At 34.8% G+C, this 23704-nt stretch overlaps 1 protein-coding gene across 2 annotated transcripts in view; it reads left to right on the forward strand.

Annotated features, from left to right (window-relative positions):
* The window catches only part of MYOM1 (myomesin 1), a 94409-nt gene that overhangs the window by 42535 nt on the left and 28170 nt on the right, over positions 1-23704 (forward strand). For both annotated transcript variants that reach the window (XM_070747586.1, XM_070747587.1), the window contains exons 11-22: positions 1349-1490; positions 3453-3652; positions 7301-7357; positions 10029-10153; positions 12240-12423; positions 13213-13387; positions 14402-14523; positions 15341-15658; positions 19019-19215; positions 20102-20228; positions 20574-20758; positions 22139-22253. In XM_070747586.1, the coding sequence (XP_070603687.1) occupies positions 1349-1490; positions 3453-3652; positions 7301-7357; positions 10029-10153; positions 12240-12423; positions 13213-13387; positions 14402-14523; positions 15341-15658; positions 19019-19215; positions 20102-20228; positions 20574-20758; positions 22139-22253 (1947 nt within the window). The remainder of the gene's footprint in view (positions 1-1348; positions 1491-3452; positions 3653-7300; positions 7358-10028; positions 10154-12239; positions 12424-13212; positions 13388-14401; positions 14524-15340; positions 15659-19018; positions 19216-20101; positions 20229-20573; positions 20759-22138; positions 22254-23704) is intronic.

A 23704-nucleotide genomic window follows, 5' to 3' on the forward strand; every position in this document is an offset into this window, starting at 1 on the left:
AACCATACTATGATCAGAATTATCAGAATCTTTGTGGAATGTGTTCTTACGAATGCCAATCACAGATTTTGATTTAAATGAAGTCTTGTAATCCTATAAGCATCATTTTATGTAGTTCTAAATTTTGTACATAAAGAATAAATTTTATACATACCAAAGTTTTGAACTTGGTTAACTTTAGATATTTATGCTGCTTTTTCAAGCAGATTGTTTTTAGATTTTTGTACTGCTGATGCATTTCTCTAGGGAACTCATACTTTTAACAAGTTCTGGAATGTCTCTTGCACAAGTGTTGGATGATCACATTTCACTAGTTCGTGCAGTGCCTCAATATCACAGTGTCAGCTGTTGAAAGCAGCTGAAGAGAGTAATGCCAGCTCTGATACTCTTCAAATTCTTGACTCTTTGATCAAGCCCAGAATGGCGCCAGGTCAGCAGGTCCTGGGAAATAACACTCCTCTTGTTGAACATGATCAAAAATATATATCATCATAAATATAGAACATTACCAAGAGATAGTTATTTGTAATTTCACAAATAATGTGAGCCAGTGGAAGAGTTAAAATTCCAACAATAACAAACATGGAGAAATGGAATTCTATTCCATGCAGTAATGGAAAGCTAACAGTGTGTGTGTGTGTGTGTGTGTGTGTGTGTGTGTGTGTGAGAGAGAGAGAGAGAGAGAGAGAAGAGACAAGAGACAAGAGACAAAAGACTAAATAAATTTAAGCAAGAATGATTCCCATACATACAATACATCACATATTGTACAGCCTGCAAATAAAATCACAGCCTGGCTTCTAAGTAGGCTTAAAGTTTTATAATACAGCAAATTAGCAGATATGCATAAAGGGGGAACTTTAAAACTCATTAGATCTTTTTCTTCTTTTCCATTCTTTTAAACTTTTTGGGTACTTTAACTTTCATAAAATATAATCAACTTATCTGTTTTTCTTTATTTTATTAGCATCTTTCTGTGTGCATTGTGCATGACTTCAATATTAAGCTTAGGACCAAAAGCTATATTATATAACAAACATTTTGATTTAAACAGCAAAAGTTTCTTCTTTCTAATCTTATAATAAAGTTTGTATGAAAGTCAAATGATGTTATGCTTGTAATATTGACATTCTAAATTTTGGTGTATTTGCTGGATATTGTTTGATTGTTTGGATGCACTGAGGAGGGAATGTGTCATCAAAAAATAGCTTCTTATTCCTAATGAGTATGTTTTTATTATGACATCAGTTATAGATAAATTAGTGAAAAATTAAAATTGTCTGAATAAGGTAAAATAACTTTTTTTGCTAACTGTCATATTCTTAAATGCATGTCTCCTTCAATGTAGATGCTGATGCTGATATAGCAGGAGTTCCTGGTTCTCCCTTAGATGTGAAGTGTTTGGATGCTAACAAAGATTATGTTATCATCTCTTGGAAACAACCAGCTGTTGATGGTGGCCATCCTATTTTAGGATATTTCATTGATAAGTTAGTATTTATGATAGACCAGAATATGTAATCTCTTTGAAAATATGACTGTAGGGAAAATTTGGATTAAGAAGTTTCAGTGTACAGTATATGATTCATACAATATTGAATTTGTTATTTTCTCAAGTTAACACATATTCCAGAATATGATTTACTACACTGGTAATTCCTGTAATCCTTATGCTACATATATACATTTAAGTATTTTAATATCCTTTTCTCTGTGTTTCACTGATTATATTGTGGAATTTTACTATTTTACCTAACACAACATCAGTTGATACCCCTGTAATTCTAACCTTCAAACTTTGTTGCGTTGTGGCCATGTAAAATGATAAATGAACTTACATGACACCTCTTACCTATGAATAAAACTAATAATTTAACTGAGATTAAAGCAAGAAAAAATAAACTCATCATATAGGACCCGGCTTGTGGGGGCAATATGCTGGCTCTGTTAAAAAGTGTTATTGCTAACATGTTGTAAAGCCGCCCTGAGTCTAAGGAGAAGGGTGGCATAAAAATCGAATGAATAAAATAAATAAATAAATAAATAAATATAGTTTCAATACAATAATTAAATTTAATCTATTTATCATGGGAATTTTCAAACTTTGAAATGTCATAGCTGCTCTTTGTAGGTTTGCATAAACAAAATGGAAATAAAATCTGGAGTCAGTTTTAACAATGATTTCACTTTGCCTAATCAAAGTTTAAAAACAGTTGTGACCATCCTCAGAGGTCCTAGATTGCAATTTGAGAAGTCCTACTTTAAGCTGTAAACCTTTACACATAGAATGTAATGTCTGAAAAAAACATTTTATGTACATAAATTAAACATGCTGAGAAGAATCTATAGTTATATACAGGGATCAGGTGAAATCCTTCATGTTTAGATTGAGCATGAAAAGAAGCCCAAGTAAAATGAGCAGACTAAACTCATCTAACTAGCTCTAACTAGACTTACAATCCTGGGTCTAGAAAGCTTAGAACTAAGACGCCTCAAACATGATCTAAGTATTGCCCACAAGATCATATGCTGCAACGTCCTGCCTGTCAACAACTACTTCAGCTTCAACCACAACAACACAAGAGTCCACAACAGATACAAGCTTAATATTAACTGCTCCAAACTTGACTGTAAAAAATACGACTTTAGTAATCGAGTTGTTGAAGCGTGGAATTCACTACCGGACTCTGTAGTATCATCCCCTAACCCCCAACACTTTACCCTTAGACTATCCACGGTTGACCTCACCAAGTTCCTAAGAGGTCAGTAAGGGGCGTACATAAGTGCACCAGAGTGCCTATCATCCCCTGTCCTGTTGTCTCTCCTATATCTTCTCTTCTATACCTATATCTTTTTCTGCTATTCTCTCATAGTTATATCTCACTCCTTTATTTTCTCCTCTATTCCCCCTTTAATACATTCTACTTGATTATATCCTCTATAACCCTCATTGTATATTATTGTGTATTGGAAAAAACAAACAAATAAATAAATAAATAAAATAAAATAAATAAAAGTGGATGAGGATTGGGTAGAATCTTGTAACTAATATCATTATAGCCAATAAGTCCTAGTATATGAACATAAGAAAGAGTTTGCTCATTAAGACTTTTACATTTCAACATCCTAGATGGCATAGATGTTTATAGGCCTGTAACCCAGAAGGATTCAATTTACAAAGATCTTTGAAATGTATTTATTTAATTTTACTTTGTGAAGGGACAATAAGTCTATACTCAGTCAGTAGCCATAAATACTTTGTGAAGAGACAATAAGTCTACACTCAGTGGCCATAAAAATAGTTACTGAATTCCTACACCTTTAGTCAGTTCTTGAGAAAGAGGAAACAGACAAGTGCATTAAAGCAAACACAAGCAAATATTGGAAAGAACTGAGATGTATTAATTATTTCCATGTCATTTTGTCTTTCTTGCTTTTTTTCCCACCTCCAGGTGTGAAGTTGGTACCACTCACTGGTCCCAATGCAATGAAACACCAGTGAAGTTTGCTCGCTTCCCCGTCACAGGATTAATTGAAGGTCGCTCATATATATTCCGTGTCCGTGCTGTGAATAATGTCGGTATCAGCATTCCATCCCGCATCTCAGAACCTGTGGCAGCATTAGATCCTGCTGATAGAGCCAGAATTAAAAGTAAGAGACTCCCTAACATATATCAACGAGACATTTGAAAATTTAATTTTTAGAAGATATGAATGAAGACTAAGAACATTCCACTAGAAGAAACAAGAATAAACAAAAACTTCACTGTTCAAAATAAGATTTGCTGAAAAAAACACCTTTGTATTTTTATAAAAATTATTTGCAACTACTGCTTATATATCATTATCTGAAATACTCAGTACCAGAACCATAATCCTATCCAGAAAGAAATTCTGTGATATAGTTTTCCCTTAAGATTCTGCCGCATGAATTCCATCGACCAGTTAGGTGTCACAGAGTTGGCCTTCTCCGGGTCCCGTCAACTAAACCAGTGATTTTCAATCTTTTTTGAGCCGCGGCACATTTTTTACATTTACAAAATCCTGGGGCACACCACCAACCAAAATGACACAAAATGACACCCTAAGACACTCTCTTCTTTTTCCATCCCTGTCTCCTCCCCACCCTTGTGTGTGTGTGTGTGTGTGTGTGTGTGTGTGTGTGTGTGTGTATACACACTTTTGAACCACTTCCAAAAACAGGTGAGGTCTGGGTTTTTTCTCTCTTATTCTTTGGGTGCTTTTTATCATATGCTTTAAATCAAGAGTCACTTCTCTCTCTCTTTTGTTTCTCTCTTTCCTCTCATTCTCTGCCTCAATCATTTTCTCATTTCTCTATTTTCCTCCCCTTTTTGCTCATTTCTCTCTCTCTCTCTCTCTCTCTCTCTCTTTCTTTCTCTCTCTTGCTTTCTCTCTCTCTCACTCTCTTTCTCTCTCTCTTTCTCTCTCTCTTGCCTTCTTTCTCTCTCATTCTTGCTTTCTCTCTCTTTCTCTCTTTTCTTTCTCTCTCTTGCTTTCTCTCTCTCTCTCTCACTCTTTCTCTCTCTCTCTCTTGCTTTCTTTCTCTCTCTCTCTTTCTCTCTCTCTTTCTCACTCTCACTCTCTCAACAAAAAGTTGCGAGACTGGAACCTCAGCTTCCTTCTTCGCGGCACACCTGACCATGTCTTGCGGCACACTAGTGTGCCACGGCACACTGGTTGAAAAACACTGAACTAAACAATGTCATTTGGCAGGACCCAGGGAAAGAGCCTTCTCTGTGGCGGCCCCAACCCTTTGGAACCAACTCCCCCCAGATATCAGAGTTGCCCCCACCCTCCTTGCCTTTCGTAAGCTCCTTAAAACCCACCTCTGTCATCAGGTATGGGGGAATTGAGACTTTCCCTTCCCCCTAGACTTATAAAATTTATGCATGGTATGTCTGTATGTATGATTGGTTTCTTAAATTAGGGTTTTTAAATTAACTTAAATATTAGATTTGTTTATATTGTCTTATTATTGTTGTTAGCCGCCCCGAGTCTACAGAGAGGGGCGGCATACAAATCTGATAAATAAATAAATAAAATAAATAATAAGAATAATAATAACAACAGAGTTGGAAGGGAGCTTGGAGGTCTTCTAGTCCAACCCCCTGTTTGAGCAGGAGACCCAGCACTACTTCAGACAAATGGTTATCCAGCATCTTCTTTAAAACTTCTAGTGTTGGAGCATTCACAAGTTCTGGAGGCAAGCCATTCCATTGATCAATTGTTCTAACTATCAGGAATTTTATCCTTAGTTCTAAGTTGCTTCTCTCATTGATTAGTTCCCACCCATTGCTTCTTGTCCTAACCTCAGGTGCTTTGAAGAATAGCGTGACTCTTCTTTGCGGCAACCCCTGAGATATTGGAAAACTGCTATCATGTCTCCACTAGTCCTTCTTTTCATTAAACTAGACATACCCAGTTCCTGCAACCATTCTTCATATGTACAACTCCCTAATCATCTTTGCTGCTCTTCTCTGCATTCTTTCTAGAGTCTCAACATTCTTTTTACATCCTGGTGACCAAAACTGAATGCAGTATTTCAAATGTGGCCTTACCAAGGCATTATATAGTGGTATTAACACTTCACATGATCTTGATTCTATCCCTCTGTTAATGCGGCCTAGAACTGTGGTGACTTTTTTGACAGCTGCTGCACATTGCTGGCTCATATGGTTGTCCACTGGGACTCCAAGAATTAACCTTCCTTTTAGTCTTTTGCCCCTCTCTTCTTACTTTTCTCATTTAACTCGGAAAGGAACTCACCAAAGTAGAGGTTTTCTGTGATGCTGATGTTCCTCTGATGAAACAGAAACAAACATAACAAAAAAATAGTCGCCAATCAAAGATTTGCACTCTTCAACAGTGAAAGCTGAGGTAAAGAGTCCCACAGTTGAATGGGAGGACTAGATCCCACAACAGGCCATTTGGAGTCCAAAGGTAGTCAGCCCTCCAAAGACTCTCCTTGTGATATAAAATGTTCACAAAGCAGTTATGGTTTTATTTACTGATGCATGACACTTCTTTCTGCTGGATCACCTTTGACCAGTTTCAATCTATTTCAGCATGCTGACATTAAGATGGAGGGATTTTTTTTGAGGAAACATTAGGTCTATTGGCCAGAATATCTCCGAGACCGCCTTCTGCCGCACGAATTCCAGCGACCGGTTAGGTCCCACAGAGTTGGCCTTCTCCAGGTCCCATCGACTAAACAATGTCGTCTGGTGGGACCCAGGGGAAGAGCCTTCTCTGTGGTGGCCCCGGCCCTCTGGAACCAGCTCCCCCCGGAGATCAGAACTGCCCCCACCCTCCTTGCCTTTGCATGGGGGAACTGAGACATTTCCCCTGGGCTTATACACTTTATGCATGGTATGTTTGTGTGTATGTTTATTTTTAAATAAGGGGTTTTTAATGACTTTTAATTATTAGATTTGTTATTTATTGTACTATTATTGTTGTGAGCCGTCCTGAGTCTACTGAGAGGGGCAGCATACAAATCAAATCAAATCAAATAAACAAATAAATAAATAAATACTGTAAATAAATAAATAAATAAATAAATAAATAAATAAATAAATAACTATTCAGAACAAGTGCAAAGCTGCTGCTTGAATGAGCCCTTTGAGAATATTTCCCAACTTGATGCTTATCAGATGTAGACCCCCAGCACTCATGACCAGAGATGGCTGTAGTAGTTCTAATGCAAGACATGTGGACAGCACAAGATTAGAAAAGTCTGTGAATGCTCATTTTTATGTATTTTTTGTTGCCTATATGTGTAATCTCTTACTGTTACTGTTGTTATGATTTTAAAATTTGGATTGAGATGGGTGCTATGGAAATTGAATAAGAAAAATGAATAAAAATAAAATAAATTTGCACTGTAAAATTGTATTAAAACCTGAGGCATCTGAATTCTTTCTATGAGAAGGAAGATGGCCCAAATAATGGAAGTCAAGCTGTAGCTCAATACATTTTCGAAAGCCCATTTTCGAAAACATGATGTAACTAATGGGAGGAGATAACTCATGTCTCTACATACTACTATATGTAACTGAAATATATATGTATAGCAGTTAGGAACAAACATAACAAGAATAACAAGAATCAGAACTTCAGAAAAGGAAGTAAGTAGAAATCTGACTTTATTATGTTAATGTTTCTATTTTTCAGACTGAAATATTAATTTTAAGGTTACTTGGTTACAATAAGGAAAGTTAAATAACTGGGCAAGTAAGGGATAATGCTTAACTCAACTAACCACTGTCAATATGTTTAGGTCATCCTTCTGCCCCTTGGACCGGACAGATTATTGTCACTGAAGAGGAACCTTCAGGTAACACATTTATTTATTTATTTATTTATTTATTTAGTTAGTTAGTTAGTTAGTTAGTTAGTTAGTTAGTTAGTTAGTTAGTTAGTTAGTTAGTCCAATACAAATTGAAAGTTAAGGAGAATAAAAATGTGTAGTAGCAAATATCAGGGAAGGGATAGAAGAAGAGATATGAGAATAGAATACATCAATGAAGAGTAGAGGAAGGATATATGGATGGGAGAAAAGATATATAAAATATAGGAGAGACAATTGGACAGGGGACGGAAGGCACACTAGTGCACTTATGGTCGCCCCTTGCTGACCTCTAAGGAATCTGGAGAAGTCAACCATGGAAAGTCTAAGGGAAAAATGTTGGGGGTTGACACCACAGAGTCTGGTAATGAGTTCAATGCTTCAACAACTCGATTGCTAAAATAATATTTTTTACAGTCAGGTTTGGAGCGGTTGATATTAAGTTTGAACCTGTTGCGTGCTCTTGTGTTATTGCGGTTGAAGCTGAAGTAGTTGTTGACAGGCAGGATGTTGCAGCATATGATCATGTGGGCAATACTTAGATCATGTTTAAGGCGTCGTAGTTCTAAGCTTTCTAGACCCAGGATTTTTTTTATAGAAATTCATATTTTATTTTGAGATCATATCTGCATTGATGCTTACACACATTTTGTCTTGAATTCTTACATGAAACTTTATATATGGAGTATAGTAGTTCAATAGGAAAATATGACTACGCTATTTAAAATAATCATGAGAAAAGATGTGCAAAACCTTGAACTGAACATGTCTAAAATGTTTAAATCATTCTTCAAAATATTCTATTTCTCTTGTTGGTCAATCTGACTCTTCCAAAGCTGGTTTGTGATATTGTGAACATGTTCTGAGAGCTGGACTACATCTGGACTGCCACAATTCTTGATGACATGCATGGTCCCTTTCAACTCTAACAATAAATAAATAAATACATTCATTTTTGGTTCAAAGGATTATCATTGAGAAAGTCATCAGACCACTCCTTGCATGATCAAATTGGCTTGGTTTGAAAAAGAAAAGCAATGTTCCAAGTTCTCAGAAATGTTCTATTTCTGGAATAGCAAGTTTTGCACATACTAAGTTACCAAGTTTTAAAATATACTTTTCCAGCCATGTAAGTAGATTTGCTGTGTTGGACAGAAAATGCACATTTATTTGTATTTTCTTTGAGAAAATTAATTTCTGAAACATAAATTTTCTAGTCTCAGTTTGATTGCCTACATAAAGTCATTCAATTGTTCTGCAGGCTCATTTGCTTTCTATTGTTCAGTGGTAATTTTTTAAAAAATTTATTCATTTGTCCAGTACACAATACATATGGAAGAGAATAGACATGAAGTAATATATATAAAGATAATATGTAAAAATAGAGAAGATATATGAAAGGAAGAAAATATATATGATATGATAAAGGAAAGACATTTGGACAGGGGATGAAAGGCACACTAGTGCACTTATGTACGCCTCTTACTGACCTCTTAGGAACCTGGAGAGGTCAATCGTGGAGAGTCTAAGGGAGAAATGTTGGGGGTTAGGGGTTGACACTATTGAGTCCGGTAATGAGTTCAACGCTTCGACAACTCGATTGTTAAAGTCATATTTTTTACAGTCAAGTTTGTAATGTAAGCCATTCAAAGCATTTTGAAGTTGGCATAACTGCAGAAAATAGGCAGAAATCAAGAGCTAATCTGTGTTTTCTCCATCTCACTAATACAAAAGTGTAAATATTGTAAGTCAGACAGAAGTTGATAAAAGCTTCTAAATAACTTCTAGAGAAAAAAATTGTCCACTGTAGAAAATAAAAAAATAATTACTGGTTTTCAGTTGTAGCCTTGTGCCTTCAGTTCAGTTCACTTATTTGGCAATAATAACTACAATTTGAGCTGTGGGGCTGAAGGAAACATTCATCTGAGTATCAAAAGATTAATTTAATTTCTCAAATTCTCATTGAAATCTATATAGATTTGTAGCTAAGAGCTTTCCCCCAGGTGTGGTTATGGTTGTAAATCATAGCAGAAAACATACAGTATAAGATGAAAAAGTATAATTGCAGATGCTAGGCAATAGGATGAAGCTTTATGTTGCTTACATAAGCAGAGAAATCAATAGTGTTTTACCAGGATTACAAAACTATTTAGAATACTAGTATTAAGATCACGTTTGGTTATGTGTGAAATCTGCTAAAGATCTCTGAGCTCAAGCACAGAGTACAAGTGTTAGGCAAAATCCCTAAAAGCAGGAAATGGTCTACCTCAAGCTCCAAGACATTCCAGTACCATGATAGCAAAGCCGGAATCTTGCAATTTAAGCTGCATCAAAGTTGAACCATTTCTTGGATGTTCAAGAATACAGCACCAAGGCCAGATCAATGCAGGTGCAGAGGGTCTTTTATTGTATAAAAATTTGATTTTTAATGATTTTTAAATATTGATTTTAAATGTTTAGTTTGTAAGAAAATTTTAAAATAATTATTCTATTAATTGGACTAGAAATGTCTTATTTATTGTATTTTTACTGAAATGTTGTAAGCCGCTCCGAGTCCATGGAAAGGGGCGGCATATAAGTCCAATCAGACAAACAAACAAACAAGCAAACAAACCAACCTCTACTGCTGATTCTTTTTTTCTTTTTCTTCTTCAAGCAGAAGGTATTGTTCCTGGACCGCCATTAGACCTCCGTGTTACAGAGGCAACTAAGAACTATATAGTACTTAGCTGGAAACCTCCACATGAACGAGGCCATGAAGGTGTCATGTACTTTGTAGAAAAGGTAAAACCAAGAGGACTGCATTATTTCTCATTGATTTTTTTTTGCCTATTTGCTGTTGGTTTAGAAACATAGAAACATAGAAGACTGACGGCAGAAAAAGACCTAATGGTCCATCTAGTCTGCCCTTATACTATTTCCTGTATTTTATCTTACAATGGATATATGTTTATCCCAGGCATGTTTAAATTCAGTTACTGTGGATTTACCAACCATGTCTGCTGGAAGTTTGTTCCAAGGATCTACTACTCTTTCAGTAAAATAATATTTTCTCATGTTGCTTTTGATCTTTCCCTCAACTAACTTCAGATTGTGTCCCCTTGTTCTTGTGCTCACTTTCCTATTAAAAATACTTCCCTCCTGAACCTTATTTAACCCTTTAACATATTTAAATGTTTCAGTCATGTCCCCCCTTTTCCTTCTGTCCTCCAGACTATACAGATTGAGTTCATTAAGTCTTTCCTGATACGTTTTATGCTTAAGACCTTCCACCATTCTTGTAGCCCGTCTTTGGACCCATTCAATTTTGTCAATATCTTTTTGTAGGTGAGGTCTCCAGAACTGAACACAGTATTCCAAATGTGGTCTCACCAGCGCTCTATATAAGGGGATCACAATCTCCCTCTTCCTGCTTGTTATACCTCTAGCTATGCAGCCAAGCATCCTGATACCTTTTCATTTCAAACTATTTAATTTAACATCAAAGAGACACACATATAGGGTGTTTCAACAGTATTAGTACTATAAAAAAATTAAGATTGTTTTAAGGAATTATCTGGGTTTGTCTGACTTTATCTGTGTTTAATGTCATATTTACAATTTAATTGTGGTCCTAAGTACCTTCAAAGCCATTCCTAAGATTTCAATAACCTCTCCTGCTCTGATTATCAGTAATTTGTCTTGATTTTATGTTCTCATAGCAGCTCTTTCTCAATCCTCCAAGAACCATTGTGAAAGAACCTCTTAGGTCCACAAGAATATTGATATACTGTAACAGGCACAATAGAAGCTTGATGTAAGGGACAAAACCAGGATAATGAGATCCAATGTGACCAACTCTAGTACAAAAACAAAGGCATAGTAATAAATAGATGACTAGATCTGGGCATAATAAATGTTGAACTTTTTTTAGGTCCTTCAGATTAATTCTGGTCAATTAATCAAACTAAGCAAGAAATAAACAAACATAGATTGTCTACATTCTGAACGGTACCCAAGATCTTGTGTGATATGAGCATTGCTGAATACTTTTAAAACATCCTGTTAGATCTGTGGAAAGTGCGAAGTCCTGCACATTCAGATTTTACTTTAGATTGTGATAGAAATCCTGGAAAGCAGATGGAGTTATTTGAAAGGAAAGATTAAAACAATTCAGAATATTTGGGACAAACACATTGTTCTTTGCCAACTAATTTAAAAGTGATCAAAATATGGATGTTTTACATCCACATCATTTTCTTATATATTCTATTTAAAATATATAAATATATATATAACTCTATGCTGAATGTATATACAGTGTTCCCTTGATTTTCGCGGGTTCGAACTTCGCGAAAAGTCTATACCACGGTTTTTCAAAAATATTAATTAAAAAATACTTTGCAGTTTTTTCCCCTATACCACATTTTTTCCCGCCAGATGATGTCATATGTCACTGCCAAACATTAGTCCGCCTTTAATAAATATTTTTTTAAATGAACTTTAATAAATAAATATGGTGAGTAATAATCTAAGTGGTTGCTAAGGGAATGGGAAATCACAATTTAGGGGTTTAAAGTGTTAAGGGAAGGCTTGTGATACTGTTCATAGCCAAAAATAGTGTATTTACTTCCGCATCTCTACTTCGCAGAAATTCGATTTTCGCGGGCGGTCTCGGAACGCATCCCACGCGAAAAGTGAGGGAACACTGTATTACATTCAAAAAATGCATAGCAGAATTAGGCTATTATTGGTCATGCTCTAGATTAATAATGGAACTTTAAATAATTAAGCATTATTTAAAGAGGGCTTGTTGGTTCATATTAGAGAAAAGTCTATGATTTTTGGCTGAAGACACAGATATTTTCCAATCCTGAAATTTTTATTTTAGTGTGTTGCAGGAACAGAAAATTGGCAAAGAGTTAATACTGAGATCCCAGTAAAGTCTCCTCGCTTCGCACTTTTTGACTTGGCTGAAGGAAAATCCTACCAATTCCGTGTTCGCTGTTGCAATTCAGTTGGGATTGGTGAGCCTTCTGGGGCCACTGAAGCCACTGTGGTTGGTGACAAACTTGGTAAGTATACAATGAAGGATGCCCCAATATAATATTGATTGTTGGCTTATATACAGTTTTCCCTCGACTTTCGCGGGTTCGATCTTTGCGAATAGCCTATACCACGGTTTTTCAAAAAATATTAATTAAAAAATACTTCGCGGTTTTTTTCCTATACCACAGTTTTTCCCATCTGATGATGTCATACTTCATCGCCAAACTAATAATTTTTGCAAATAAATAACAAAAAAAATAATTATTGTTAATAAATAACTATGTTTATAAATATCAGGATCACTAAGTGCCTTATTCAATGGTGAGTACCAGTAATAATGGTGAGTAAATGGTTGTTAAGGGAATGGGAAATTGTAATTTAGGGGTTTAAAGTGTTAAGGGATGGCTTGTGATAGCCAAAAATGGTGTATTTATTTCCGCATCTCTACTTCGCGGAAATTCGACTTTCGCGGGCGGTCTCAGAACGCATCCCCCACGGAAATTGAGGGAACACTGTAGTGCTATTTGAGAGACTGTTCAGTTCTCAGGGTTTCTGCCTATCTTATAACAACTAATACTCTGGATCCCCTTGATTAAGCATTATAATCTTTCAAGATCTGGAAGCATGCTTTCTCTGTCATGATGCTTTCCCTCACGGAATAAGATCATATGGCATCTATAGTCCTATTCTAATGCTTTTTAATAGATTTAACAGATTAACAGAGTTGAAAGGGACCTTGTAGGTTATGTAGTCCAACCCCCTGCTGAAGCAGGAGACCCTACTCCTGCGTTCTAATAGTTTATCTTTCCCTCTAGATATTCCTAGACCACCAAGCAACATTATACCCACCCGAAATACAGATACATCAGTAGTTGTCGCTTGGACAGAATCTGAAGATGCAAAGGAATTAGTGGGATACTACATAGAAGCAAGTAAAGTAGGGTCTGGTGATTGGGTGCCATGCAACAATAACCCTGTAAAAGGCACAAGGTAATAAATTGTACAATTAAGTATTATTTGCAAAATTATATTTGAAAAGGGCCAAAAAAGGAAAAGTATTGCATGAATGTTCAGTAACTGGATCCCTCCTGAAAAGTGGCATGAATGAAATATTTGGTTGAGTTGTAATTCTGTAAAATTATGTGACTTTTAGTTGTCAAATTCATTTTCTTGGCACTGATGTATTGGGCATCCTAATTTCTTATTCCCTGCATTCAATTAGTCTTGTATATCTCAACATAAACAATTTAAATAATCTAAACAATCACATATAAATTCTGATTATATTTTCAAGAATTGCTATTAAATCTGGTATATACCCTAAAATTGTGTAATTCATATGAAGCATCAAATATGCTAATTCTAAGACCTGTAAGAGAGCACTTTTTCTCAATACCATACCATATCTAGCATTATGTCAACCGTAACAAATCATGAACGATAAAGCAAATCCGCTATCACAACCAAAACAATGTATATATTGTTTGTGAAGTACCGGTACTTCATCATAAGTAGAGGCCTATTTCAGAGGGCATTACTTTAAGAGCATTGTGCTGAAGTTCATGTAAACAAGTAAAAATTATTCAATTTATTCACCAGTTTGGCATTTTGTAGTAAGATATAGCCGTTGTGAACTTTTAAATGATTACTGTTCAGAAATTTCTATATGTGTATATCCTGTTATTTAAGAGGCATGAGCAAGGATTTGTTCATTGTCCCTCCATAAATTTAAGCCTTCATGTGGAATCAAGGTCTTTCATTGCAGTCCAACTATCTCCTGCCCCCTTGATGAAGAAGGAGACAAGGAAGAATTATTTAAAAAATTAAGTAATTTTGTAATGGACCATGCCATTTTTTAATTCTTTGTAATCCTTCTGCATTACTTAAGAAACTTGTGCTATATTTAATATAAGAAATTGTTTGTGCAAAGAGTGAAATAATGCATGGTTTCACAGTGTTTTAATTAGTTTAATTTAACTTAATTTGAACATTGATTTACTTAAGATTCACTTGTCATGGACTTACTACTGGAGATCGCTACATTTTCCGTGTAAGAGCTGTTAACGCAGCTGGACTAAGTGGATATTCACAGGACTCAGAAGCCATTGAAGTCAAGGCAGCTATTGGTAAGCAATGTACTGTTCCTATAGGAAAAACACAAATCAACCTTATAATTATATCTAGATTAACTTCAATATTCCACACTGAGTATGCATTGGTAATGTTTAATAATTTCACTTCCATCATTTCATAGTCATCCAAGCAATAAGCACTTGTAGACTGCTCATCTTCACCATCTCAGACATCTTTGGGTGTGTTCCTTGTAACTCTGTAAAAACAGTACGTTCACCCTCTTATTACTTGGAAATCATCTGACAAACTGATCTCATAATGAAGTACTTGTCTAATTCCTAACATTCAATAGCTTGGGAGATTGTTGATTAATTCATTTGTCGAGTTTACTTCCTTATTAACTACTCTTCTCATATAGTCATGATCTAATTTTTTAAAAAATCTTGCATGTTGCGTAACAAATTAAATTAATTAGTTAACTTATTTAATTAAGCAATTAATTTAAAATAATTAAAATACCAATAATTTTACATTAGGTTTGATTCCATTTTAAACATCAACTCGATTCATAATTCTAAGGTTGCTTAAATAGATGGTATAACTATTCCCCATTACAAAAACTATAGATTTTTTTTTTTTTGAGATAATGGAAGGTCCTTTTATGGACCTTTCTTAGAAAAATTAACTGCATGTTTACATGTTTTAAATTAACATTCTTATAAACCCACCATATCACATGTTGTGTGTAGCTAATGCTTTGATGTTCCTTTGTTGTCCTGCTTTGTCTCCATTCCTTCATTTTGTTCAATAACGGAGAATTAGGAATGAACTCTAATTTCAAATGTCTTTGTTATTTTCTGGCAATTATAGGGGGAGGATTGCTTCGTGGTGTATGTCCTGGACTAAGTGATAAAGCTGATGGACTAACAGGTTGCACTGCCAACTGGGAAGGCATGCATGAGTCCTCCCAGCCTATCTTTGACACAGATGCTTTGTTAAATTGCAATGCTAAACCCAATAGGCAAACAGTGCCCAGTAGCTTTGGTAAGCAGAGGAGTCCATCAGTCAGTAAAGAGAGTGACCCAGTTCCTACTCCTTCATCACAAAAGGCAACTACCAAGCACCCACGTAAGTCTGTTCCTGGAGATCGTTCAACACTGGACAAAATTCAAATGAAAAACAATATAGGTGAGCTTTGGTCATATGTAGTGATTTCACCTTGTTAGCTTCTTCATTTCAAACAGTTATAGTCTGTCATCATCCCAAGTTGCAAATAGACATCTTTGCCAATGCGACATTTTGATCATCTCCATCTAATAAATGCTCAGCTTCCATCAAAGCTCATTACATATACAGTATAGAGGTCACTAAGTCTACGGCACATTTATATGTTGCATCTAACATCAAGCTTGCATGTTGCATTTATTTGCTAATTTGGTTAGATTATTGTTTACTATGTTATTATTATTAAGATATAACAATATATATTGCATCTGAAATATTGTGGTAACATTTGGTGCCCTTTAAACATTCTGTCCCTATGGCCTTCTTTTGCAGCAGTATCAAATTTCCAAGATTTTTTAAAAAACAAATTTTTCACAACAGAAAATAAAATAAAATTGTGCATTCAATTATTAATTAATATATCAGTCATTTTCTGAGTTAGAAACATATAGTGCACTGATAACCTTTTAGCTGAAAAGCAAGGTAAACATTTTTTGAAGAAATATTGAATAGGTTGCATATTTGTGTATTTCAAATCATCAGGACATTGTCCAAAACATTTGTAAAATAATATCTAAGGAGAAGAAGAACTCCAATTATAACTATCTTTCATATTGAGAAACCAATAAATTTCAGCAAAAGGTTGAAATTTGGATATACTAAAGATAGTCACCATCTAACACAGGTCATGAACCTGCCATAATCTGACAAAACCTGACAAAATATTTTGTACACCACATGTTTGAAGGTTGCTGCTATTTAAAGTTCTAAATACAATAATATTTTACCAATGACCATGGTGACTGGAACTATCCTATTATATACATGGAACATACCACAAGTACATCTAATCTGAATTATTTATCAGTTCACTATTTATAAAAAAGAATACAAACCACTTTTACTATGAGTATCTCCTCTATAACCTTCATCATGTATTTTACTATGTGTATATAGATATATACCCACTAAACCCCTCATTGTGTATTGGACTAGATAGATAGATAGATAGATAGATAGATAGATAGATAGATAGATAGATAGATAGATAGATAGATAGATAGATAGATAGATAGATAAGATAATACACAACAATATATAAATAAAAAGCAAGGGAAAGTTGCCCAACAATGTAACTATTTAGCCAATGAGTAAGTGTACGAATGAGGAGAAACAAATTACATTCACTTAAATAATTCTATGGAAGTGATTTATGAAAATTCTTGTATTTTTTTCTTTAGTTGGATCAGTTTCTAATACCAAAAGAATTGAAAATGTTCACACTGTATACTTTACATGAGATGACTCAGACTATTTATTTGATGGAACCTTTTTTATGAAAAGATAATCTCAAAACCAGTGTTCTTGATTAGATTTATATTTATTAAAAACATTCCTGTTCTTATTTTGTCAGGTTATGTGCCACTTCCAGAACTATAGCTAGAAACCATACTTAAATCCTAAATAAATGAAGTATATTAAAAGTATTCAGAAAGTTAGTAGAAACTAATGGACTTCTTTGCCTGATTTTGCAAATGTCATATAGAAGCAGAGAGGTATGACTAAAGAAAAGAACCATGCATTAATCTGGCATGTGCTGAAAAATCTTTCCTCTAGGTGGCACATCTTTTCCCCTTATATTATCTTAAGCAAGTCACTTTCATAGACCTTACTGTGAAATCACGTGAGTCTTTGGGTAATTATTTTTTCTAATTAAAAAATAAGAATGTGTTTTTGCAAAAAGATGCAGCAAATGAAAAAGATGGTTCTCAGTAAACTACACCGAAGTTTTGATGGTCTATGGCATTTTCATGCATTTTCAAGATCAGGAAAGCATTGCAGGAAAGAGACAGATCATTAGATGTTAACGGAGGCGGATAGAGACTTGTTTTTTCTCTCCTTGCTGTCCTCAAAAATATAGCTCCAAATATGTTCATTGGTATGTGAATGGGGTTGCTGCGGCTTGTGATGGGCATTTACTGTGTTCAAGGTAGGTGGTAATGAAGATGTAATATTAGAGCATGAATACTAAAAATTAAGAAAAAGAAAATTGGAGACAAAAATTGGAAAAGAAGACTAAATACCTGTGAAACAATAAGCTTGTATTCAGCAAAAGAGTACTTGTACACCCCCCACATTATATATTATTATTATTATTATTATTATTATTATTATTATTATTATTATTATGTCAGTACAACACAGCAAACGAGATCACTATGCTGGATTTCGTATTTCATCACCAGTCGGGCGCTTCCCAAGCACCTAGGACTGCGTGATGTAGCGGCGAATTATTATTATTATTATTATTATTATTATTATTATTATTATTATTATTAATTAGATTTGTATGCCACCTCTCTCCGAGGACAAATCTAATGTTAAAAAACAATTTAAAACCCTTATTATAAAAAGAAAAACAATCACACAACCTAATAGACCATACATAAGCCATAATAGCTAGGTTTATATCAGTTTCCCCATGCCTGGCAACAAAGGTGAGTCTTTAGGAGCTTTCGAAAGGCAAGGAAGGTGGGGGCAATCCTGATCCCTGGGGGGAGTTGATTCCAGAGGGCCGGGGCCTCCACAGAGAAGGCTCTTTCCCTGGGTCCTGCCAGATGGCATTGTTTAGTTGATGAGACCTAGAGAAGGCCAACCCTGTGGGACGTAATCGGTCGCTGGGATTTGTGCTACAGAAGACAGTCCCGAAGATATTCTGGTCCAATGCAATGTAGGGCTTTATAGGTCATGACCAACACTTTAAATTGTGACCAGAAACTGATCGGCAGCCAGTGCAAGCTGCGGAGTGTTGACAAGACATGGGCATATCTGGGAAAGCCCATGATTGCTCTCGTGGCCGCATTCTGCACGATCTGAAGTTACCGAACACTTTTCAAAGGTAGCGCATGTAGAGAGCATTGCAGTAGTCAAACCTCAAGGTGATGAGAGCATGAGTGACTGTGAGCAGTGACTGCCTGTCCAAGTATCCATATCCATATACACACATATATCTGTATATCACTGGTATGTCTGGTTTTTTAAAATGCCATTGTTATGAAGCAGAACTAAAGTCATTTTGTGCTACAGCATTCACTCCATAATATATTATTTTTTAAACAACTTACTGGTATGTTAATATTTTTACTTTCAGATATGGAATTTAGATGAGCCTATATTTTTTATCCAGAATTGTTTCCATTAGCTACATGATTTTTGTTTGAAGAAAGGAAACTCCAGGATAAACTATGAATTAACACTATACAAAAGCTTGATTGAATAACTGAATATTTCTGTCCTAATAATAAATTATTCATCATAAAACAGCACCTCCATCTCCACCATATGACATCACAGTGCTTGAAAGTGTTCGTGATTCAATGGTTCTTGGATGGAAACAGCCAAAGGTTATTGGTGGAGCTGAGATCACTGGCTATTATGTGAATTACCGGGAAGTGATTGGTGGAGTACATGGAGAATGGAAGGAAGCAAACATTAAAGCCATTAGTGAAAGGGCATATAGGGTAAGAGAATTTTATGTTTTAAGAAACTTGTGACTGCTACTTAATTTGGGCTTTTCCACAGAGCACTATCCCTAGCTTAAAGTGTTTTTTTTATTAATATCAAGTTGATTTATGTTCAAATCCAAACCTATAACTGGATTGTTTTTATCGTGTGAGTACTGTTTGTTTGTTTGTTCGTTCATTCATTCATTCATTCATTCATTCATTTATTGGATTTGTATGCCGCCCCTCTCCGCAGACTCGAGGCGGCTAACAACAATGTTTTAATTATATCCATACTATATGTATTCAATAACCAATTGTCCCTTGAAAGGTTTTGTATTATCAAAGATATCAATTCTTAGTCTTTATTTTTTTCCTCCAGATTTAAAGGACCATTTTGACCATTATTGGCTTATCATCTTGGTTAATAATGTCTTTGCTTATTATTCATGATTTTCAAATATCCTGCTAATGTAATCTACCAATTTTTTCAATAATTTGTCACTACTTGTCATGATGTTGTTTTTACAATTGTCCTGTTCTAAGATCTGTAATTTTAAAAATGCTGGTTTGGGCTATGATGATTAATAGATAGATAGATGGATAGATGAACAAACAGATACATTGAGTAATAAAGTTAAACAACACTGAGCTCCCAATAATTTTCAAGGGTTATATAATATTTAATACCTACATCAGTGTTATACAATTTCATACAAGCATACAAACATTAATTTAAAAAATTGAACATAGGATATTAAGCATTATTATTTTTATTGTCAACCATTCAAAATATTAATGTTTCAGCAATATTTATTTTTAAAACAGAAAAAAATGGAATATTTTGTTCATTTGATTATAGGACAATGTATTAATATGTTGTATTGTTCCAATTATGTGGCAGATAAATGATTTGAGGGAGAACATGACATACCAGTTTCAAGTGGCTGCAGCTAACATAGCTGGGCTTGGTGTACCTTCTCCTGCTACCCAATCCTTTAAATGTGAAGAATGGACCATTGCTGTTCCAGGTTAGAATCAGGAATGGAGCTCCATAGGAAGGAAAAGAAGGGAGGGGAGGTATGGAGGGAAAGACTGCTGCTTATATTAGTAAATTCTTTGCTAGCCACTTTGTGAATTGATTAGAGAAATTTGACCCTGTAAGTTAGGTGGGTTAGCTTATCCTAATCACTTCTGCATAAACTCCAAATCATCAAAGCATGTTATGTGTCTATTTTCTATGACCCCTTTTTCCAGAAATCTTCCAATAACGTAGCTAAAATCAGCTTAGTTACATTTTTTATAGATCACTGTTTTAATTATACACTGATAATTACTGTAGTTTTCTCTGTATTGTTGTTTTTCCTAACTTTCAGGACCACCCCATGATTTGTCATGTAATGAAGTTAGGAAAGACTCCATAGTTTTACTATGGAAACCACCAGTTTATGTTGGCCGAAGTCCTGTAATTGGTTTTTATGTTGATGTGAAACCAACAAAGGAATCAGATGATTGTTGGAAGAGTGTGAATACAAAACCTATTACAAACAAATTCTTAAAGGTATACTGATGTAGATTTAATATATATATATTTCTATTCATACTTATACTAATATTTTATTTTGTATTCCTTTGGGGTTTAAATTTATTTGGCCTTTCCTTAAAAATTAAACTATTACAACTTGGACTTGAAAAAAAATTGATCTACTACGTCAAAACCAGAAACTCAAGAAATGGACAAATTAGATATCATGGCAATGAACAAATAAATACCTAGGACTATGAGTTTTCTATTCATCTTGTTTTGCTCTTCTTCTTTTTTTTACTATAGCAAGAAAAAAAGAATAACCACCAGTAACTACAGTAATAATTAATAATATTAAAAGCAAACATATTCAAGACAACATTGCTGTGGTTGCCGCTGTGTTTTTGTTGGATCAGTCATGTATATATTTTGTTATGGTTATATTAATATTTAATTTTAAAATAAATAAATATTTAATGCTGGTGGTATTTGTAGTTCTATATTTCCCAGTGATGTCTGGTTTAATTGTGAAGTCCAGCCCAGTGGAGAATAAACTTATAAGTAGAAAACATATATACCGTAATCTTACGTAGTTTCTTCTCTAGAAACACTGATTAACCAGAGCAAACAAAACATTCGTCAGACCTATTCTAGAATATAGTTCACCTGTGTGGAATCCACACTGCATATCAGATATTAATACAATCGAAGGAGTCCAGAAATACTTCACAAGAAGAGTTCTTCACTCCTACTCACGTAACAAATTACCCTACTCCTCCAGACTTCAAATACTAAATCTAGAAAATTTACAACTACGTCGTCTCCGAACTGATTTAACTGTTGTTCATAAAATCATACATCATAATGTACTCCCCGTCAGTGACTTCTTCACCTTTAACAACAACAACACAAGAGCACGTAATAGATACAAACTGAATGTAAATCGCTCCAAACTTGACTGCAGAAAATACGATTTCAGCAATAGAGTGGTCACTGCCTGGAACTCATTACCTGACTCTGATGTTGCTTCCCCCAACACCCAAATCGTCATCCTTACATTATCTACAATTGATCTCTCCCCTTTTCTAAGAGATCTGTAAGGGGCATGCATAAGTGCACTTATGTGCCTAATGTCCCTGCCCTACTGTCTTATTATCCTTTCTATTACTGCGTTCTACTTATGTTATGTTAATATGTACTATAATACTATACTTGTTTGACAAATAAATAAATAAAAATAAATAAATAAAAAGCAAGACTTTTGATTAGGTTTGTAGAAATTGTTTGATACCTTAAGTAAAGCTTATTACTATATTTACTTATCAATTCAAGTGATTTTAATTAATTCTGTATCATTTCCAAATCTTGCGTAATAAACATTTTCATAGCTGATTTCTCGATATTGATTTCTTCTAGATAAGTGGCCTCAAAGAAGGCACCAGTTATGTGTTCCGTGTACGAGCAGCAAATAAAGCTGGAGTTGGGAAAGCATCAGATCCTACTGACCCTGTAACAGCAGAAACACGACCAGGTTTGTTGGTTTTGCTTGATAAAAATAAGAGCTTAAATATACCAGTATATTAGAGTGATTGACAACATAGAGTGGTACTAATTAAATTAAATTAATTATAGTTATTAAAAGTAAACTAACGTGTTTCATATAAGTAGACTGTAACTACTATTTCCTGTCCTCTTCTAGATAAAGACCTTACATTTGTCACTTCCTGGAATATCTGATGTATAAGCAAGAAAGCTTCAGAGGAGTTGTAGAGTAATATAAAGATCAGTGATCTCCTATAGAAAGACTATATAAACAAGTTTCTTTTTATATGTCCTTTCAAGCATAATAAAAGCAAATATGATAGGGGGGAAACTTAGATTACTTACCAGCTATTCATAACATTTCCAATATTATGAAAACATAAGTAAGGAATCTCTTTTTCAGAAACTGGTACTTGAAACGTGACCTTTTATAATTGACAGATGGAAATTTTGTCAAGGTGCAGGTTTTCGAAGTGCCATCCAACATTTTTTGGTATAATATCCAATGTGCCGAAAAACACTAGGTTCTTCCCTGGTTTATGCCCTAAATCTTCCCTTTTGATTTTCAGATCTTGACACTTTGTGATCTCCAATTCTTTGTCTTCTAGTATTGCTACATCAGTTATCCACAATTTCATCTTTTCAATCAGTTTAACTCTGGTGGGCTATGAGCCAAAACTTTATCAGTTTGCATTCGGAAATCCCATAATATTTTAACCTGTTCATTATTTACATACACGCATGCACACACACACACACACACAATGAATACACACACACACATATACATATATATGTGCATATATATGCATATGTGTGTGTCAGTTTGTGTAGGTCTTGGCATATTCGGGTTTCTTCCCTTGTAGCTTTCAGGGATTCCTGGCAACGTTTCGACGAGGTCCCACTCATCATCTTCAGGCTGGTGCTTTCAGCTTTGTGCTTGGGCGAATATTTATTCATTTATTTATTTATTTATTTATTTATTTATCTATCTATTTATCTATTTATTTATTTATTTATTTATTTATTTATTTATTTATTTAATTTGTATGCCACCCCTCTCCCCTTTTTACAGATACAGTGATACCTCATCATACGAACTTAATTGGTTCCAGGAGGAGGTTCTTAAGGTGAAAAGTTCATAAGATGAAACAATGTTTCCCATAGGAATCAATGGAAAAGCAAATACAATGCATGCAAATCCTTCAGGAAAATCCCAAACTTTAGAAGGGAGGCGAACAGAGGGCAGGGAGGAGCAGCTAAAGGGGGCGGGTGGAAGAAGCAAGGCTAGGCTAAAGGGTGAGTGGGAAGGAAGAAAGGCAAGGGTGGCGCCCCTCCCTTTTCTTTTTTCAAAAGACACCGTTTCAGTGCCTTTGCAAGTATGCAAAATCTTTACTCCTCCAAGCTGCCCCTCCCTTTTCTTTTTTCAAAAGACACCCT

This window comes from Erythrolamprus reginae, chromosome 3 (genome assembly GCF_031021105.1).
Source record: "Erythrolamprus reginae isolate rEryReg1 chromosome 3, rEryReg1.hap1, whole genome shotgun sequence".
Classification (NCBI taxonomy): Eukaryota; Metazoa; Chordata; class Lepidosauria; order Squamata; family Dipsadidae; genus Erythrolamprus; species Erythrolamprus reginae.